The sequence below is a fragment of the Buteo buteo genome, chromosome Z (genome assembly GCF_964188355.1).
Source record: "Buteo buteo chromosome Z, bButBut1.hap1.1, whole genome shotgun sequence".
Classification (NCBI taxonomy): Eukaryota; Metazoa; Chordata; class Aves; order Accipitriformes; family Accipitridae; genus Buteo; species Buteo buteo.
Genome location: NC_134204.1, coordinates 19,760,436 through 19,780,938, shown reverse-complemented (window position 1 = coordinate 19,780,938; position 20,503 = coordinate 19,760,436). Strand labels below are relative to the sequence as shown.

At 39.8% G+C, this 20,503-nt stretch overlaps 1 protein-coding gene across 1 annotated transcript in view; it reads left to right on the top strand.

The window, feature by feature from the left end:
* The window catches only part of CDC20B (cell division cycle 20B), a 35,036-nt gene extending 14,819 nt beyond the window's left edge, over positions 1-20,217 (top strand). The window contains exons 5-12 of the mRNA XM_075019981.1: positions 3,936-4,035; positions 6,734-6,844; positions 8,480-8,676; positions 9,489-9,583; positions 12,797-13,025; positions 14,124-14,249; positions 14,975-15,092; positions 18,681-20,217. Of these exons, the coding sequence (XP_074876082.1) occupies positions 3,936-4,035; positions 6,734-6,844; positions 8,480-8,676; positions 9,489-9,583; positions 12,797-13,025; positions 14,124-14,249; positions 14,975-15,092; positions 18,681-18,841 (1,137 nt within the window). The 3' untranslated portion in view covers positions 18,842-20,217. The remainder of the gene's footprint in view (positions 1-3,935; positions 4,036-6,733; positions 6,845-8,479; positions 8,677-9,488; positions 9,584-12,796; positions 13,026-14,123; positions 14,250-14,974; positions 15,093-18,680) is intronic.
* Positions 20,218-20,503: the final 286 nt, after the last annotated feature.

Below are 20,503 nucleotides of genomic sequence, written 5' to 3'. Positions count from 1 at the left end.
CAATTGCTTTGTCATTTATGTGATTCAGGTTCTCTCCCCTTCCTCCAGGCTATCGTCCTGCAAACTAAAATCGAAACCAAGCTAATGAAGCCCTCAAGATGTGTTTGTTACCTCTGAGGGAAAACGTGCATTATAAAAAATACGCATGAAAAGCATGAATGACTCAGTTTTCCACTTGCTTTAATAATGACTATGTGTGAAGAAGATAATTTCTTCAGTTGTGCAGGATGTAGGTGTTCATTTTGTCACGTAGACAGAATGAGGTGCTATGAAAAATTTGACAAAAAGTAGCTTTCTGAGAATAAAATTTTTTGTTATGATAATAGAAGGTCAGATTCTTGGCCAAGGATGAAAGAACACATGGAATCTGCCTAACATGAAACAAAGACTTCAGATCGCTTCCCATTTAGGTGTTATTTTCTATTGGCATATACTTTATCCATTCATTTTTCTTAGTGGATGCTGACACCTTTTTTTTTTTTTTTTTCTCATTTTAAGCATTATCTGTTGCTTTTTGGCCATCTTAAATAAACCTATGCTCCAGCCACCCACCTGTTTCTGTTCACTAACTTCTTGAAAATTGACTTCTCATGTGAAGCATGGTGATACTTGTCTCTATTAGTAAAAGTTATTACTATAACATTATACTCAGAAACATGTCTCTATTTTAGTGCCATCTAATTGTGACTGTTCATGTATTAAGTTGTAAACTTTCAGTCAGTGACCACGCTTTTTCTTGTGCTCTCCTTTCCTTGATTGCACTAGTTGCAAGGTTAGTACTGAAGATGTTGATAGCTGTTTTCATGTGGTTACTTTTTTAACCATAACTGTTGAGTAAGGATGCTTCAGAGATGCATGCTCAATGTCCTTGCTTATAGTGGTTTATAATCCTGGATTAATATTATTGAGAAGTTTCTGTGAGGGTATCAAACTCAGCTTCTAAGAAAAGAGGGTAGTGTCAGGACAGGTGGGCTAACAGGGTTGTTGGCTGATATAATTGTACTCTTGAAGGTCACAGGATGTTTGAAAATGACCATGCTTTTATATCATTCTGGGAAACCTGGTCCTTGGGACAATCACTTTCCTTTCTAAATCAGCAAAATAATTTGGAAAATCCTCCTTTTGACAACAGTGCTTTCTTCCTTCCTGCCCTCCTCCATGGTCTGATTGGAGAGTCTGGAATTTTAGAATGGTTAAAATACACAACTCAATGGGTTTAGTAATCTTAGTTGAATCTACCCCACAGAGAAATTTAATAAAACTTTTTGGTGAGATGGTAAGAACTTTCTATGGAGTAATGTATGTAAAACATTCTTTCTTAAAATGTAACGTCTTTTAAAAGATGAGTACATGTCATTGTCTTCACTCTTAGTTATAGAGTCATAGAATGGTTTGGGTTGGAAGGGACCTTTAAAGGTCATGTAGTCCACCCCCCCTGCAATAAGCAGGGACATATTGAAGTAGATCAGGTTGCTCAGAGCCCCATCTTTGCAGGGATGGGGCATCTACAACCCCTCTGGGCAACCTGTACCAGTGTTTCACCACCCTCATTGTAAAAAATTTCTTCTTTACATCTAGTGTGAATCTACCCTCTCTTAGTTTAAAACCATTACCCCTTGTCCTATTGCTACAGGCCCTACTAAAAAGTGTGTCCCCATCTTTCTTATAAGCCCCCTTTAAGTACCGAAAGGCCACAATAAAGTCTCCTGGAGCCTTCTCTTCTATGGGCTGAACAACCCCAACTCTCTCAGCCTTTCCTCATAGGGGAGGTGCTCCAGCCCCCTGATCTTCTTCGTGGCCCTCCTCTGGACCCACGTAAGCAGGTCCATGTCTTTCTTATGTTGGGGGCCCCAGAACTGAACGCAGTACTCCAGGTGGTGTCTCATGAGAGCGGAGTAGTAGGGCAGAATCACCTCCCTCAACCTGCTGGCCATGCTTCTTTTGATGCAGCTCAGGACATGGTTGGCTTTCTGGGCTGCAATTGCACGTTGCCAGCTTTTCATCCACCAGTACCCCCAGGTCCTTCTCCACAAGGCTGCTTTCAATCCCTTCATCCCCTAGCCGGTATTAATACTGGAGGTAGCCCAGACCCAGGTGCAGGACGTTGCACTTGACCTTGTTGAACCTCATGAGGTTCACAGGGACCCAAGTCTCAAGCTTGTCCAGGTCCCTCTGAATGGCATCCTGTCCCTCAGCCATGTCAGCAGCACCACTCAGCTTGGTGTCATCTGCAAATCTGCTGAGTGTGCGCGCAATCCCACTGTGTCATTGATAAAGATATTAAACAGTACCAGTCCCAATATGGACCTTGTGTCAGTCTTTCATCTGTACAGTGAAGTGACTTACCTAGAATTACACTGTAATTTACAAGCAGGAGTTGAGTTAGAACTAAGATATTTAGAGTTCTATCAAGGATCACAATAATTTCCTAAAAGTGTGATGTGAGAGTCTTTGAGATAATATGGTGGGATGTCCAAAACCCAAGTCCTTCCTAAAAACATTTGGAAGTCAGTCCTGGCTAAAACCATACGAAAATCTATTAATCTTCTTATATATAGTAATTAATTACTATTTAATTTGTGCTGCCTCATAGCATAGAGGGATGAGATGCATTGAAAATAAAATCTTCTCGCATTCCAGGGAGCATGTGTGGTCTCTTTGTGGGCCAGCAGATTGCTTCCTTTTATACACAATCGGTTTTCCACAGCAATGTCTGCGCTTAGTTTAGAGGGACACAGATCCAAGCAATCTGATTAGCTTTCTGCCAAGTTGTCTATATAAATCATACATAAAGTGCCTCTGAAAGCTGGAGGCCTGCTGTAGAACAGCTGGGATATATAAAGCAGGAAGACTTTTTTCCAGCTATGTTTTTGTAAGACATTTCTTATCATGATCGCAACAGGGTTTTGAAGAAGAGTAACACTGTGTGTGCTTGGAAGGATAGTTTTCACAGGCATTGGAGGAAGAACATACTAATCTTGAGTGGCTGGTAAAAACATCAGCTGCATTTCCACCTGACTGTAAATAAGAATTACAGACCAAACAGACAACTGTCATCAAAGCATTCGACTCACTGAACATTGTGAAGAAATGCATATTACTAGGGATCAGTGAAGAGATTCATATCCTGTGTGAGCTGATCTGAGCCTTTGCCTGCATCTTGGCTAAAGGCCTAAGCTAATTTTTTTTTTGAAGAATGAAAATGTTCCAATAACAATTCAGATCTCTCTTTTCATACCTTTCTCTGCTGCATCATCGGTTTGACACCCAAGGAAATGATAATGTAATTAAAAAAATCTTACTCCTCTGAGACACCTTGTATGTATTTTCAGTTTCATATTGTAATACTGGTTTAAGGAATGGGATCATGGACTCCAGGCTCTGGGACCCTGGTTTTGAGAGAGGACTCTGACATCCAGTAGGTCTCATGCTGGAATCAATGGCCCTGCAGTGTATGCACCACAAAACTGATCTTCTCTCACAGAGCAAGCCTGAGGCATCAGACTTATTGTCTGCATGCAGAAAACATGGCATTGTGTGCCAGTAATACGAGCCCAAATGCCAATTCAGAAGAGGACAAGAGGGCACTAATATTTTGCAGGTGACCTGTGGTAGTACCTACAGATGTACAAGCCTGGTACCTCTTCCACTGGTAAGATGGCCTTGTTGAAACAGCTTTGTTAGAGTTTGTGTGATCATTAACAGTGAATTGGTGTTTTATGGAAGGAAAGATGGTGGCTCAAGTTAGAGCACATGATTTGGACACTGGTATTCTATATTTGTTACTCATCTCCCATCCAAAAGACAAGCTGTTTTGAAGCTTTTGTGTAACAAGTGTTGAGCCTTTTGATGGGAGTTGTGTTATCCATGATGCTTAAATACGTTTTTCAACAGATTCTTCATTCAGTCTTGTTTTCTCTTCAATGTATTGACAGAAATGTCCTTCTCAGCTTCCAGTGGTCCAGGAGGTTGGATATAGCATTGCTGAAAGTGGTGACATGAAGGTCTGTGAAAATAACAATTGCATCTGGAAGGGTATGTTTCAACATAGCAAATGCTCTCATGCACACTAAACAGTAAGATACAGCAGGCTGCATCTATACTGGAAAAGGAAGTGCATCTACCTGTTCCAGCAAGTGTTACAGAGTAATACAAAGTGGCTCAGATTTGTGGTGCTGAAGGCTATTTTTAGCCCTTCACCACCTGTGAAGAGATAGTATTCCACCTCTTCCAGTGTGGTTAACCACTAGTATTTTACCTGCTTCTCCTTTGGGCCCCATCTGATGCATTAGTGGCCCTAAAACATTAATTTCCTTTCAGCTTTTCAGTTTCAGAACCCTAAAAATAATGTAGGGTTGTGCTGCACAATGGGCACAGGTTATGTATCACATGGACTGTTGGGTACATGAGGGTGCAAGACATGCAGAGATGCTGGGGTCTTGTTGCTCCCAATTGTAGGGAAAGGTAGCTGGAGCAGACTGTCCCTAGCACTGCCTCTGGTTTCATCTGTGGGGGAGTTGGTTAATTTGCTCCAAAAGATATCCTAGGAATGAATGAGCATAAGGTAGTGTGAATGATCAGGAAGTTGGAAAACAGGTGGGATGTGAGGAGCTAACCTTTGAAGTAATACAGATATTCCTGGAGTTATTTGAGTATGAGACAGTTCATTAAATATCAGATCAATATTTTGTTGTGTTCTGTCTTGGACAGATGATTTGTTTTGGTGATCTGTCTGTTTCTGTGTATGATGGGTTCTTGCCAGTCAGGGCCTGATTCATGCTCATGTAAAAACAGTGAGAAACAGCTTCTTTATGAATCTGGAGTTCAGCTGCTGTAGAAGAAGTTGAGTTCGTTGCTCTTCTCCATGCAAGTAAGTCTCATTTCAGAGCAGTCAATAGCAACAGTATAGGGATTAGTCACAGTGTTTTTTTTCTCGATGGCATATGAATACAGGTATCAGGAATGCTAGGTTTTATTCTACCCACCTACTTGTTGATCAAGTGGTTTGGTGTGACAGTACTGACTACTTACCACTTCCTGGGTCTCATTTTGAGAAGTGACACAGGCATGTGAGAGCTGAAATCCTATCAAAAATCAGTGATATCTGATAGTACCCAGGCAAAATAAAACAAAATGGTATAATGAAGCTTAATTTCCACTAATTAAAAAGCCTGTTATGCACATTCATGTGTCTATGAAGTAGGTGAATAGAGCTGAAAGTGTGATCAGTATGAATTTGGGGTAGATGAATTACTCACGAGAGAAGAGAAACCTGAAATAAGTTACAGAGGTGATTTAATCCTTTATATCTCATTGCTCAATACCAACTACCAATGTTAAAGAAGAAAAACATTTTCAGAGTGTTTCAGAAGTGTTGCAATTCATCCAACTGTTACAGTTAAGTACCTTAATTTTCCTGCATTATCTTACTTGGGTGGGTTCAGAAAGGTTTGGTAAAGTTTTCAAAAAAGGATGAAAAATCTAGATATTAGAAATACCCATTTTTCTGCACAGAGAAATCTCATTTCAGTGACATTAGACCTTTTTAGGTTTAGAATGCAATTACATACCTCATTGGGCTGGTCTGAGAAGGTGCTCCTGCAAGCCTGCTTGATTGTTTAACTCCACAAAATTTTAGATACAGAACAAAATCACTGTGGCTTGTGTCTTGCTCATATTCAGTCTTTATTTGGTGAGAGAGGGGGTACCACAGCTGAGAAGAGAAACGTTTGTTGTTTGGCAGAAATGTATATTGGATTAGGGGAGAAGATTGAGGACAGAGTAGGGACGGATCATGTGAAGTAAGTTCTCCACAATTTGTCATTGGATTTCCATGTAGGATATTTATGTGTGTATTTAAATTACACAGTACAAAAACTTTGTCAGTGTTGAATTTTTTTGAACAGAGAAGTTTAGTTGCAGAGATGAGTAATATCTTCTGCACCTGAAACTTTCTATATTTATTCTAAATACTTCTCCCTGGAGAATAATTAAAAAACACAGAGAAAAGCGCAGAAATGTGAATCTTCAGCTTTCTGCTCTGCACATTACAGCAAAATAATTTCTGACACATAAAAATCTAGCACTAAATGATTCATAGTGCTAATGATCTGGCTTTTTTTCTGTGATGTTTAGGAGTTGTTGCAGCATAATGTAGACAATGACCACAAAGGATGACTATTCTGCTTGCTCGTATTTGCTTTTTTTTCTTAGGTATGTGTTGTCACAAGCCTAGTGTGCTGTGATCAAAGTGTGTGAGCTTTAAAAACCTTTTCCTGTGGTTAGGTATTGATAGGGGAGACCTTTTGGTGGCAAATTAACAACAGAAAGCAAAAAAGTTAATTGCTATATGAGGTCATTTTGAAGTGGGAGAGCACATATGAAACATTCTGCTACTAACAACTTTTGACAGAAAACTAAAGTGAAAAAGACACACACACACACCCCCCCATGTTCTGTGTTGAGCTGTGGTACAATTTAGACAAAATATAGTGGGCCCTATTCTCTGTTCTAGCTGACTAAATCCATGGGGGTTTGAAAGAGGTGGTAAAAGGTGGCTTTCACCTAGTTCAGTGTGTCTATTGTTTTGACCCTACCCAGCATAAAGTAGACCCTTCTGGCCTCCTCTGGACAATGGAGAGGCAAATATAGTGAGAATGTGAAAGGCTTAGGCCTGAGAAAAACTGTTGGAGTTTGCATTACTGATTTGTGTGTGATGAACCTTCAAATGCAGGATGCCGAGAGGAGACCCAGAATGAGTTTAGAGCTGTAACCACAATGAAGCCTTCCATACCATGGGAGCCAGAAGTGAGGCTTCATATTACTGGCTTGCGCAATGATTACTGTAAGTTAATTTCTCCTGTGTGGTGGTTTCTGCAGAGACTGGGAATTCTTATATGTGTTTCAAGAAAGATGGCGAAGGTGCGTCACCTTCACATAAAATGGAAGCTCTGCAGGACATATGCATGATGTCATTTTTCTTATAAGGATGCATCCTTGAAGACTGCCTGTCCCAGGATGGAGACATGCCTGATCAAACCCTAGAATCAATACTACCTAACTCTCATGCAGTTTCCTTCAGCTATAGATCTCAATACAACTTTCAAATCAAACCAGTAGTATACTTACCTCCACTTAATTAAGTTAAATGTTTCAGCTGTCAGCCTTGGATATCTAGCAGCCAGTCAGCACAGCAGCAACTTTACTGAGCAGATTTTGAAATCTCTTCTTTTGGGATGTCTAATCAGTGACACTGTTTATGGTTTGGATGATAGATACCTTCTGAACTAAATTCTCACATCTTTGGTGGTGCACAGGGAAAAATTAGGCATCCACCAGTTACAGGTGGATCTCTGGTCTACAGCAGCAAATACGTGTTTTAACACTTCATAAGATCTAATGAATATCTCTGTATGTGCAAGTGTTCATAATTGTCCCTTTGGAGATTTTTGCAACATATCCTTGCAAGTGTTTATGTATATCTATGAACGGGACAAAAGTTTGTTTGTATGATTTACACTGATTGTGCACAAGGTATGCCCCAAGACTAATAGCATTAACAGAAGTCTTTGGAAGTGATTTCTGGCTGCAACAACCAGGACTGTAGTCAAACAGCTGGCTGTTGGATTCCACTGTTCTTCAGAGTGATTTTTAGTTACCAAAATATGATGTCAGACCTTGGCCTGTGGTGACAATCTTCTGTGCTTCAGGGGTCATGCAAAATGATTTTTAAGCTGCCCTAAATGGACAGCTGGGGATTACCCTTGACATGGGAGAATGTCGAGGGTTGGTATTAAATGTTGTATACTAACTTCTGGCCTACCTGATGTAGCCTGCTGTTCTGAGGCTAATCGCTATAGTGACTTGCTTTGCCAGGATCTGCAAGTGCAATGCGCCCAGCATCAGGGGCAGTGGAAACAGCATTTCCATCATATGCTTGCTGAGCAAGCTCTGAATGTGAGGAGCAGAATTTCACTAATTCCTTTCTGCATTTTTCCCCCTATCATGTGCAGGGTAAATGTTATCATTAACCTGAGGATGTAGGACAGACTGTAGCATATAGACTCTCTCCTTTGTCTTTCCCAAAACCAAGAATTACCTTGGAACAATAGTGGTTTTGGAACTGTAGCTGTTGGTGGAGGAGCTTAATTTCTTGTGGCAGAAATTAGAGTGAGTGATGTGGTGATCCAAAATGCAGGATGATAGGTTAAAAAATTCTAGTAGGGAAGCTGTAAGTCAGATCCTGCTGTGCAAACATACCAATTTGTAGAGATTAGACTCATGAAGACCTTGGCTTGTTAGAGATACTCTCCTTCATGTAGGAGGAATATTTGCTAGCAATGGTTTCATAGAAGCATTTTCTTGAAGTTTTTCCATAGCTATTAAAAAAAAAAGCCCCTCTCCCCCAAACCATATTCCCCTTCACCCCATCCTATTACCTACAACTTTTTTGCAGTAATTTTTAGTAGCTTTCTTCTAGATCTAAACATACTGGACTGGAGCCTTGAAAATCTCATTGCTATTGCTGTAGGACCTGCTGCACACATCTGGAATGGAGGAACTCTTCAAGGCATTGGAAACATTGATTTGAATTCCAGTTCCAAATACATTTCATCTCTGGCTTGGATAAAAGAAGGAACTTGCCTTGCAATTGGCACCAGTGATGGAGAAGTGCAAGTACTAGATAATTTACTTTTTTAGTCTTTCTCCATTTACAGCTGAAGTGGCCTCAAGACAATTAGATACTGATTTTTTTAAGGAAACAAATTAAAAAGATTGGCTAAACTACAGAAGAGCTCTGCTGGAGAAAATATATAGCACTTGTCTGTATCATGCTGCACCTTACTGAATGGCTTAGTGACATCCAGTGCTATCTGTATGTAATGGAGCCTCTGAAGCCACTAAAAAGCTGATGACTGAACTCTTTAATTAAATTATTTTACTCAGCACATGCTATTTTTTCTTGTATCTCTCTTGCTAAGATCACTCTAGTGATCAATGTCTTGAGAACTCAATCCAAAACTCTCCTTATCAATTCACACACGAGAATTTGACTTCAGTCTGATTATACACATACCTCTCAGCTTACTGTTATAGGACAGTCCTGTTATCAAAAGATTTTTGTGGGACTTTGGCTGAGATCCTAGATAATATGGGAACCTACCAGCTGCAGTCCTGAGTCAGCAGTGTGAAGGTACCAAAGGCCAGTGCTTTCAAGTATGGACTTCCAAATACTGACATGTAAATAAATAGCTTTAAGCTTGGAGACGTGCATTCCCTTCAATCCTGTCTGACTTCAGCGTCACTGATCTAAATGCCAAAATTGGAAATACTCCTTCTTGTTTTACTTGTGAAATCGGTGAGCTTGAGCTTGTCCATATGGCAGATCAGAACTGGGCAGTGGCTTACTTGCAAATGAATGAAGAGAACAAAAATATGTTTTCTTTTTGTTGTTAAATTTGTATTTCTTATTTGTTTCGCATTGGCAGCTATGGGACATTGAAACCAAAAAGAGGTTGAGAAATATGTTTGGTCACCTGTCTGTAGTTGGAGCTCTGAGCTGGAGTCATTATATTCTGAGCAGGTGAGTGGTATAGTGTATTCCCAGAAAGAGTCCTGCTGCTTTTACTTAGACAAATGTCCCATTCATTTTAGCTGTTTTCCATGGCTTTGCTCAAAGGTGATTTATCCTGTCCCTCCACTTACTGGCCATCTCAGAAATTGTGTGTAGATTTACTGTATGGCAGGAAAGCAGACGAAGGGGATTTATCCTGCCTCTTTAGTCTCTGTTTCTTACTCTCCTTCCAGAAAACTGTCACCACTTGCAGAATTTCACTAGCATGTGGAGGCTGTGGCTCTGGTTTTGTGCAAAGCCTGAGCTTTAAATGGTGCTGTCTCCAGTAGGTCTGGACTCCAAAAATCATAGCCTGCCCGGTGCTGGGGAGAGGGTGTGTGGTTTAGACTAGCCCTCCATTGATATCAAGACTGCATCTGTCTTTTCAGATGCACAGCAAAACACAGCTGTTTAGAGTTGCACACCTGTCTAGCTGTGTATCTACAAGGGAGGGCCAGGTCATTGCTATCCACAACCCAAGGAGGATAGAAATGGTTGACCTTGCTTTACCAAGGGTGAATTTTATACTAACTGGTGAATATTTTATATTTAGGAATCATTTCAGTGTGGGGACTCACATGAGAAAGATCAAGTGTACTCTTTTATGGTTTTTTTCCTCACACTTTTTGTTTCAGATCTTTCACACTTGAAGGGTCTGAGGGGAGACTTGTTTATGATTGCTGCTTGTAGAATTTAAAATCATATGATAGTCTTCTGTTTTACTTAAATGCAGAAATAATAGCAAGGGTGGACTGACTTTATTGTTAAACTCAAAATGAAACTAGTATCTCTGGATATGAAGATTAGAGGTAGTTTTATTTTGATTTCACAAGATGCTCTGGCTTTTGATTGTATCAAGTCTGCTAGGTGAAGTGAGGTACAAGGATACCAGCTAAACAACCAGTTAATAAAATGCTGTTGCTGGAGCAGGTACGCTAGGTGGGTTAAGTTGCAAGGATGCAGCTGGAACATCTGCCAATGCCAAATGGCATAACCTTATTAGAGTAAGCATTAGTTTCAATTTGTATTTCAGCTTGGCCAAAGGAGTGAAAACAACATAAACTTAAATTACAGATCTGTCTGAGTAGAAATTGATGATAAAATAAAGCATGAACCTGTGAACTACAGTTATGGTTGACAGATGGGGTTGAGATAACATTTATTTCTCTTGCTAGGTTTGAAACTAACCAGTTCATTCTAACATTAGGGCAGAGTTAAAATATCTGTATAAGTAGAAAGAAAGACATGGAGTTAATATACATTGTTATTAAAATAAGAGCAGCATTCTTACAGTAAACTTCATTGTGGACAACTGATACCTTGGGATTACATACTAATTCTTGTGGTTAAAAATAGTCCAACAACACATCATCATGAAACTGTAAATAAATTTCAGTACCATAAATTAACCCATCACAAAATTTTGTTGGCTTCTCTTTGTCTTTAGCAAATCAGATGCTGTCTTCTGTGTCAAAAGCAAATAATTCTGATTTCTTTTTATACCAAGTGGAAAAATGTCCTTTCAGCCAGGCTTCTCAGGAGCCCAGTTCCTTCCCACTCATACCACTAGAATTACTGAAAAACCTTAATATGACCAATGCTGGCAATTCAATTCTGTTTCTCCTGGCACGGTGGGTTGACCTTGGCTGAATGCCGGGTGCCCACCAAGCTGCTGTACCACTCCCCTTCTCAGCAGGACGGGGGGTGAGGGAGAAAATAAGATGGAAAAAAACCTTGTGAGTTAAAGTAAAGGCAGTTTAATAAAATGAAAGCAAAGGCTGCATGTGGAAGCAAAAGAAAACAAAAGATTTATTCTCTACTTCCCATCAGCAGGCGGTGTCCAGCCACTTCCCAGGAAGCAGGGCTTCAGTATGTGTAGCGGTTGTTCCGGAGGACAAATGTCATAATAATGACCCCCCCCCGGCCCCTGCCTCTTTCTCTTATCTTTTATTGACGAGCATGGTGTCATATGGTGTGAAATATCCCTTTGGTCAGTTTGGGTCAGCTGTACTGGCTATGTCCCCTGCTAAGATCTTACCCACCCCCAGCCTACTTGGTGAGGAGGGAATATTGGAGACACAGCCTTGATGCTGTGCGAGCACTGCTCAGCAGTAGCCGAAACATTGGTGTGTTATCAGCACCTTTCTAGCTACCAGTATGAAGCACAGCACTATGAGGGCTGCTGGGGGGAAAATTAGCTCCATCTCAGCCAGACCCAATGCACTTCGTTAGATTTTCTGCTTATTATTTAGTAGGAAGATTAATGCCTTAGATTGATCTATTGCAGTAATGTCAGATACCTGTTTCTCAGATACCCAGAAAGATGTTATTGAACTTCCTGATTTTTTCAGTGTCATCTTAATAGTTGGAAGTGTGAATTGCAAGCAGGAAGCTGTTTTGTCATAGTTTTAATGTAGGTATTGTCCTTAGCAAGGCAGGAAAAGAAAATGCACTGCAAGGTATTTATTCAATATTTTCTGTTCAACTGTACTACTGATGTGTGAAACCTATATCTGGGAGCTAAGCTATAACAGTAGCTGTGATTCCAGGCAGGGCATGTCTTCCTTTGTCTGGTAGACTGATGATACTGGCTGTAGAACTATGCATCCATTTCCTAACAGGCAGTTAGTGCAACAGTCTCAGGCTGTGCAGATTTTCTTTAAGCCTGGAAGTGGGAGGGCGAAAGGGGACAAGGGAAGGGACAGAACCAAAGAACATACTGTTGCTTTTTAGTAAGCCCTTTCCCAGAGCAGTGCAGTTTTACACTGCCACTTTGTTGGGCATGGAGTCATACCTGGCCTTGGCAAAAATAATCTTGCAAAATGATTTTTCATGAAGAACAGGAAATAGTTTATGTTAAATGGCTTGACAGTTGAACAGGGTGCAGACTTGTGGCATACAGTGCAGTATATCTTCAGAGAAATGAAAAACGTGAGAGAGACCAGGTATTCTGCCTGGCTTGAACTGAGCAGCTGGTTGGCTCCTTTCTGTTGACAGCCACCTCTACAGTCAGGGTGTGCTTTTGATAGTTGGTTTGTGTTTCCTTTTACTGAAATACTGTTGTTCTGCAGACATGTTTCACTCTGATGTGGTTTGCTTCTGAAACCACAGAAGAAACATCAGTGTGGTGATGTAGCTTGTCTTCTTTAACATTAAACCCATGCTGTCTTTTCTTATCTACAGTGGTTCACGACTAGGATCTATTCATCACCATGATGTTCGGGTTGCTCAGCACCATGTTGGGACTCTTTGCCAAAACAAACAAAGCATTTGCAGCCTGAAATGGTCACTAAGCAACCAGTTGCTGGCAAGTGGGTCCAGTGAGGGTATATTGAATATCTGGCCTAGGGACCCAGGTGCGAAATTGCAGTCACAGCCACTGAAAACCATACCTCATTCCTCAGCAGTTAAGGTATATGGAGAAGGAATGTCTGCTTTTCTGTATTTGCTCTCATAAAATCACATTGTTGATGTGGACAGTTAGGGAATTTTTCAAATTATCTCACTGATATCTATTAGTTTCTTCTCCCTGTCTGTGATGCAGTTAATTTTAAGACCAGTTTTCCTCATTCCAAGTCACAGGTAAGTTTGCTAGGGCTTTGATAAGGAAATTTTACTATATTAGTAGGCCTTTATAAATATAATGCCAAATAGAAATAAAAGTTACAGCCTTCTCCTCTATCTCTCTGCCTTGCACAGAAAAGTTTGGTGGCACAATACTTACAAGTTAACAAACAAGATCTTTCAATTTTGGGAGTTTTGGAAAATTCTCTCTGCTGCAATTCATTTAAATATGAGGTTTCTTTTGCCTTCCTGCTCATATTTTCGTGTCACTGCTGGTAGCAAATAATCTGAAGTAGGAAACTGGAAATGAGACAATTTAAGATTCTTCATCTTTATGAAGTCCCAGGCGGTGTGGGAAAGAGGACAGGTATTAGCAATAAGAGGCAGGGGAGTCCAGCATTTACAAGGTGTTTATCCTCCCAAAAGAGTCTGAAGCTGGCCTGAAGCACTGGGGTTAAAGGGTCAGAGAAGTTTATTGAAACAGGTGGAAATGAGTTCTTAGTAGCTTTTCTCCAGGTAGAGTCTGGGCCTTAGGCATATACTGAAAATATCTCAGAAGAAACCAGGTCTCTTGTAAGCCCTGTTAAGTCACGTTGCTTAGGCTTCTGTGATGGCTTGGCTTAGGCAGTAAAACTCTACCCTGCTGGGTTCTTCTGCTACTAAGGTGTGAGCCTGTGGCCTGTGAAGGGTAAGCAGAGAAGCTGGAGTTTTACGAGCGTATGTGGGACAGTGTAGGCTACTGTGAAGCAATGGGAAGGGACGCAGCATTTGGAGTTTTGAGATCCTACATTGCTGTGTATATACATTCTGGATGCTTGTTGCAGTTCATTTTTCCAACTAGACTTTTAAGCAAAAACTACTCTTGTTTTTCCAGCTAACCTCCTAGTCTGTTCTGGGATCTGTTTTCATTTTTTTTCTTTTTCTTTTTTTCTTTTCTTTTTTTTAGGCTATGAACTGGTGTCCTTGGCAGTCCAAAGTCCTTGCTACAGGGGGTGGAATGAAAGATGGGATTTTGCGTGTCTGGGACATAAATCGTGAGAAAATCATCCAAAGTGCAGCTACAGATTCTCAGGTGAAATGATGAAATGTCTGCATACTTAGGCTATGCTCTTCTTGTACAGCTGTCCTCATTTGGCAAACTCCCACTGACTTTGAGGGTGGTTCTGTGGTCAAAGGAACAGCAGGATTTTCTCTGGATGTGCAATTGTGCTACATTCAGCACTGCAGTGTGTGATTGGACTCAAAAGCAGTTTGTTGTTTCTCATTCACCACTTCTGTCTCCACACAGAAGTGATTGAAGAGGAGGTGGTCTCGCAGCCAGACACATCTCATCATCTTTTCCTTATTGGCAATAATAGTTTTGGCCAAAACTCTTGATGTGGAGAGAATGTTGAGGCGGAGGGAAAATTCCCAGAGTGCTGGGGTGAGAAGAGGTGTAAGAGTCAGAGGGCAGACATCCATCTCTGGAGTTTGAATATTAGGAGAGAGAGGAACAGATTCGCAGCTGGAGTAAAGCAGCATAACTGTTGATTTTCCTGGAGCTATTACAACTCAGCTGAGGATGTGTTTGAAGGGATTTGGTTTTATACTGATAGGCTGTTATCACATTTAGATAGGACAATAAGGCAACTGTACTTTGAAGTGTAAGGAATGAAATGATCCTTCTAAATAAGTAAATACTCTGCTGGGACTATTTCTCAGTAGCTTGTTTAAACATTGTAGATAACATTTCAAATCTATTGAATGGTGTATGTTGACCCTTTTTGAAAACTAAAGCAGAATTTTAAATTGCAATAGATTTGTTCCTTGCTCTGGTTACCCAAAACCAGTGAACTGATGACTGGACAAGGCCTTCCTGGAAATCAGATGAAAATATGGAAGTATCCCATGCTTACCAATTCATCAGAACTCTATGGCAAGTATTTCAATTAATAGTTTTAACTATTTCAGTTTACTATGGGTCTAATCAGTGTGTTTTTGCAAGTGCATACCTTATGCATTTACCTTAAAAAAAAAGAGTTAAAAGAGCAGTCACCTACAAACCCTCCCTCTGCCTACACATATGCATGTGCACAATCCTGATTCATGGGATTGTAAAGGTTGACTTCCTAAGATAATAGTGTAAGTTGCTTCTGTAAAATTCCTTGGTTTTAATGATGGGATTCTCTCCTACCATTTTTAAGGCCATCCCAGGTGCAGAATGTGGATTTCCACTTCTCCCTAAGGCTTACTAGGCCTGGATTGAGTGTGCTAATGTCAGGTTGCTTCCAATATATTCTAGGCTGGTGGCCTTCTAGGTAACACAAACTAGACGTGGCTCTTTTATTATGCAGCTCATCATGCAAGGATAGTCAACCAGCTTCAAATGAAGTTTGAAATAAATCTCCATGTGTTATTTAGAGTTGTCTGGGTTTTAATGAATGATTTTGGCTGTGAAGCAATGCGGTGCAGCATGTTTCCCTTGTACCATGCTGACAGCTGGAGGAAAGTGGAGATTCCTTGCAGCTCTGTGTTGGTCCATGGTGCTGTAGGGCTACACTACACATAAAAGTTGTTCCTGGCTATTAAACCCTCTTGTTTCTGGTGCTTGCTGTCACTCATATCCATTAAGTTTTACTTGTTCCAGTGTTAACTGAAGTGATCCAATAGAAGCATCTGAAGTTAAAGAAAAATAACAAATTATTTACGCACTGGCTGCATTTTCCAAAGTAAGGTTGTTTTTTTGTACTCACTGACAAGATATGGCCAAAGAAGCTTTGGATTGTTAACCTGACAGCTGATATTTACAAATATTTTTGTAGTCTATTGTTACATTTGAAGCCATTTATTAAATTCCTGATTTATTAAATCCCAGCTATACTGGGATGCTGGCCTTGGAACCAGGGACTGGGGTGGAAACAGGGACTTGGCTTCAACCCTAGCCTTTAAGAGGAAAGCACAGGAGAGTCAAAACAAAGATGGGTGGAAAAGAGAGGGCAGCAGAGACATACGTGTATCTGGTTACACATTATCCTTGTGTAATGCTGCTTATCTGTGTTGCTTTTCCTTCCTTATCCCTCCTCATTTATGTACAGCTCTTAAGGTAATGTCCTGTGATGTTCTGAGAAATGATCTGGAAAGTGACATGATGATTAGTCTTAACTACTGTAGCTTGAGGTTTCTTCAATCTTTGTAAGTCTTGAATATACTATTTGAAATAAAACCTAGATTTAATCTTACCTTTGAGAATAGCGTATGGTGTAAAACATTTACCATGTAAGTCAAGTGCATTGGTAATTTGGTGAAGCTGGACGGTTACTTATCGTCCTGTTTCCTATTCGGTTTACTTATCTGCAAGAGAAACTAATTTTCATGAATAAAAAAACCAGGTAATTGTTACACAGATATATTCCTGCTTATGAAGACTCTTAATACCTTACTATAAGCAACTGAATGTTGGAAGAAATTCTAAATGTATCAAACTATGTTCAGAAAAAATACTGTGATGGATGTTTGTGAGGTGGTTCTAAGTCAGCCTCAGACACCCTTAACCACATGAGTTTTACACCCAAAGAAACGAACAGATAAATTGTAACTGAATCTCATTGTTTAATCATCCTGCAAAATGCTGCAGACCTCAGCTAACAATGAAGCATTGTCAGCTACTGTTGGGTACTTCAGTAACTGAGGTTGCCTATTACTGAGCATATTCAGAACAGAACAACAACCGAAAGATAGTAACCTTTTTATAGCACTGAGTCAATTTTTTAGATATTTCTGATAGAACTATTAGAGTAATTTACTAGAAAAGAAGATACATTTTGGATGTAAATGCACTCCTCTTAGAAGAGTTGTTGTGGATCAAAGAAAACATACAAGCAAACAAAATATGTAATTGCTTTGAAAAATATCTGAATGAGGTCTTGAAACAATGAAATAAAACCAGAAACTCCACTCAGAAAACATGGAAATGAATAATTCCAAGTTTTCTGATTTCACCCTATCCCCCTTCACTTCTTTTTGACTGAAACTATTAATCAAATTTCAGTCAGTGTTGTGGATAGTTTTGGATGCCTCCGAAGACTACATTTCTAGCTCTTCCTTCGGAGTCATTACAGACGCTGAACAGAGACCATAGAGAATTCACTGAGTTGTAAACTCATGGTCTTAAATATTGACAAAGATTGTGTATGCTTCAATAACTTGAGAAGGAGCAAAACCTGAAGATTAATCTCTGCTGAAATAATTTAATGGTGGTGTAAAAATTCTAGTCACAAAGTTTAGGAGGGACGTATGCTACTCAGCTCCATGACAGCAGATACTTGCTTTTAGTCACAGTAGCTCCACAGAGCCATTGTAGCAGCTTCACAAAGTTAGGGCAGACTGTCCATCTGCAACAGTCCTATGGACCTTCATCAGAACTGTTGTGATAAGTACCACAGTTTCAAGGCTTTACAGTTCTCACATGTTTATCCTCATAAATTTATTTTGAGCTAGAGAAGTGCTATCCCCTTGCGTTCATGGAGAACTCACATACAGATGATTGGGGGACATAGGTCACCTACATTCTTTCAAGTTGGTCACCCAAGACTTCCTTCATACCTTCATACTTCCTTTTCGGATGTGGTTCATCTGGTCTGTTTTAGATGAGATACACTATGTCTTAGAAGTTTCTTTTTTCTCCTTGGGTGACTAGCTCAGCTACCTGATTGTCAGTAACTCACCCAACCAGAGAAGCTAATGACCAGTAACTTGGAGTAAAAAGGCTTCTAATTTCTCATGCCCCTGTGTGCCTCATGGGTTTGCTTAGCATTGACATTGTGTTAGATGATACAGGAGGTCTATGGCGGAACAGCGAGGTAAATACAGGTCTCAGTCTCAGTTTAGTAACAGACACTTTCTGCCTTTAGTTCAAATTAAGTTGCTTCTACTGAGGGACATTCTTGTATAACTAGATTAATGAGTTTTGTATGTTCTTTGTGCTGCTAGACTAGGGTAGCTTCTGGCCTTCAGTGTCTAGCTCAAAGTTTACTACTACTGCAGACAAACTCAATATACAATTCCAATAAATTATTTAGTGAGATCACTGTTAAAAGACCTCCTTAACAGTAAAACTGAGCAGCTGGAGACACTATCTCATTATTGTTGGATCAGCTGCAAACTGTCCCAGCAGCTGGATGGGAAAGCTCAGCAGTGAGACGCAGATGAGACTGATGTTGTAAATGTGTGGAGAATCAAGAGTTCAGGTCCAATGTTCTCCTTTGACAGAAATGCCTTCTCAATGTGGTGCAGTTCTGTCAGTTAAAACTTGGTCTCTAACAAGAAAATAGGGCCTTCAGCTCTTTCTCAATGGGAAAATATTCTATAAATAATGCTACCTTCCCACAGTCTATGCAGCATGTTTTGCTGCTACAGTAAAAGTGGAACAAGCCATAGTGTGGGTGGGGGTGGTGAAAGTGGCTGGCATAATCATTTTAAAATTGTGATGTATCTTTCCTTTTTTTGCACATATTTTATTTTACAGGTCACGAAGGGAGAGTTCTGCATGTAGCCCTGAGCCCAGATCAGAGCAGGCTCTTCTCTGTTGCGGCTGATGGGATAGCTTGTCTGTGGAAATGCCACGAGTCTGGGGAGAGCAAGCACAGCAGCAAGGCTTTTTCTGATGGTTATTTGAGCTCATTCTAGTGACTTCTTTTCCTTGAAAGCAAGTGATTAAATGTATTTAGCCCATTCAATAATTCAAAATATGTGTGTTCCTTCCAATGGAAACATGGCAAAAGATAGTACACTTTTTTCAGGAGAAAGCAATTTTCCCCATCAGTCCATCGTGTGAAATGTTAGTAGCTTATCTTTCTTACCCTAGAGGAAAAATATTCTAACTCTGAAGAATAACATCATATTTATTTTCATTAAACTAGCAAGCATGGATGGAATCCACCCTATGTCAAGTGCCAGCATAAAGTCTTAGGTCCTGCTTTTAGCTATGATTCTTTTAAGTAATTTTACATCATCTTAGCTTCCCCATAGGGAAGCATATGCCAATTCGTGTAAATTACCTTGAATCATTCAAAGGCTAGGATCAGCAGAGACCAGTCCAGGGGTCTGTATTGTTCTATATGTCACATAGATCATGGTACAGAATCTGTCTAAATATTTCTAGAGATCTAGATAAAATATGTAACTGTAACTAAATATAAATGATTACGTGGGAATTCTTTATTGTTTGTGTAGTGGTAATGGCAACTAACTTAATTAGAAAACTGTCTTTATTAGATTTTGAATTGTTTCCTTTCCTTAAAACCTACCTACTATGTATGTAAATAATTGAAATTATAAATAATTGTGTAATAATTCTATTCTTATGCATAATTATGTAATCAACAGGTTAATAAGCCAGATGCACATAACCAAAGAAGCATGCTGTTTGGATCAAACACAACAGTTAGTTCATTCCTTCCTTAAGGGTACCAGTTTAATTCTGGGTGTCAACAAACTTGGCAGCTGTCACCCTCTTATGAGTTTTATTTAGTGCTCACAAGGACCAGACCTCTTGGACTTTAACAGACATTTGCCTGTGTAAGACTTGTATACCATCAACAGCTAAGTAAGGATGTCAGGACTGGTCTTCAGATGTTATTCAGGTGCAACTCAGTAGTGCTATTCAAAACATGTTCTATCCACAGACATCTTCAGAGCTTTGCTTTCATTATTAGGAATGACGAGAGGCAAGTGCTAAGGATTCACTCTTGCATTTGTATATTAAAAGCCCTGTGAGCTCAGAAACTCATGTTGTTTGGATATCCTTTTTTTTCCTGCTGGGAATTTATTTAGAGTATTTCCTGTAGCTGGGGAAGAATGGGAGATTAGGGGAGTAGAGCAGTGTCAGACCATGGAAAATTATGCTGTGATCAAATGCATAAAAAGAGATAGGCAATGTTAACAGGGGCACAAGTATCTCTGGAAATGAATGTGAAACTGTCATGACTTTAGTTCTCATCATTTTTAAAACCTCATCTTCTGCTGTTCATAAATCATGTGGTTGCTAAATTTAGGTGTGGAAGGTTGAGACCGCTCATCTTTTTTACCTAGTGAGATGTTAATTTACAATAAATCTGCTACTAAACTGCTGGTTTCTGACATCGTCTCATGTGGTCTTTAAAACGGGTTAGAAAATGGGAACGTTGATTATCAATTGAGAAATGACTAAGATGTCTAAGAATGGGAAATAACTTATACTGTGCTTGTCTTCTAATATGAGCATGTTTGTTGCAGCAGATTTTATCAAGCATTTAGAATCTGATTTAAATGTTCAATATGTTTAAATAATTTAAAAGTGTTTTTTTTCAA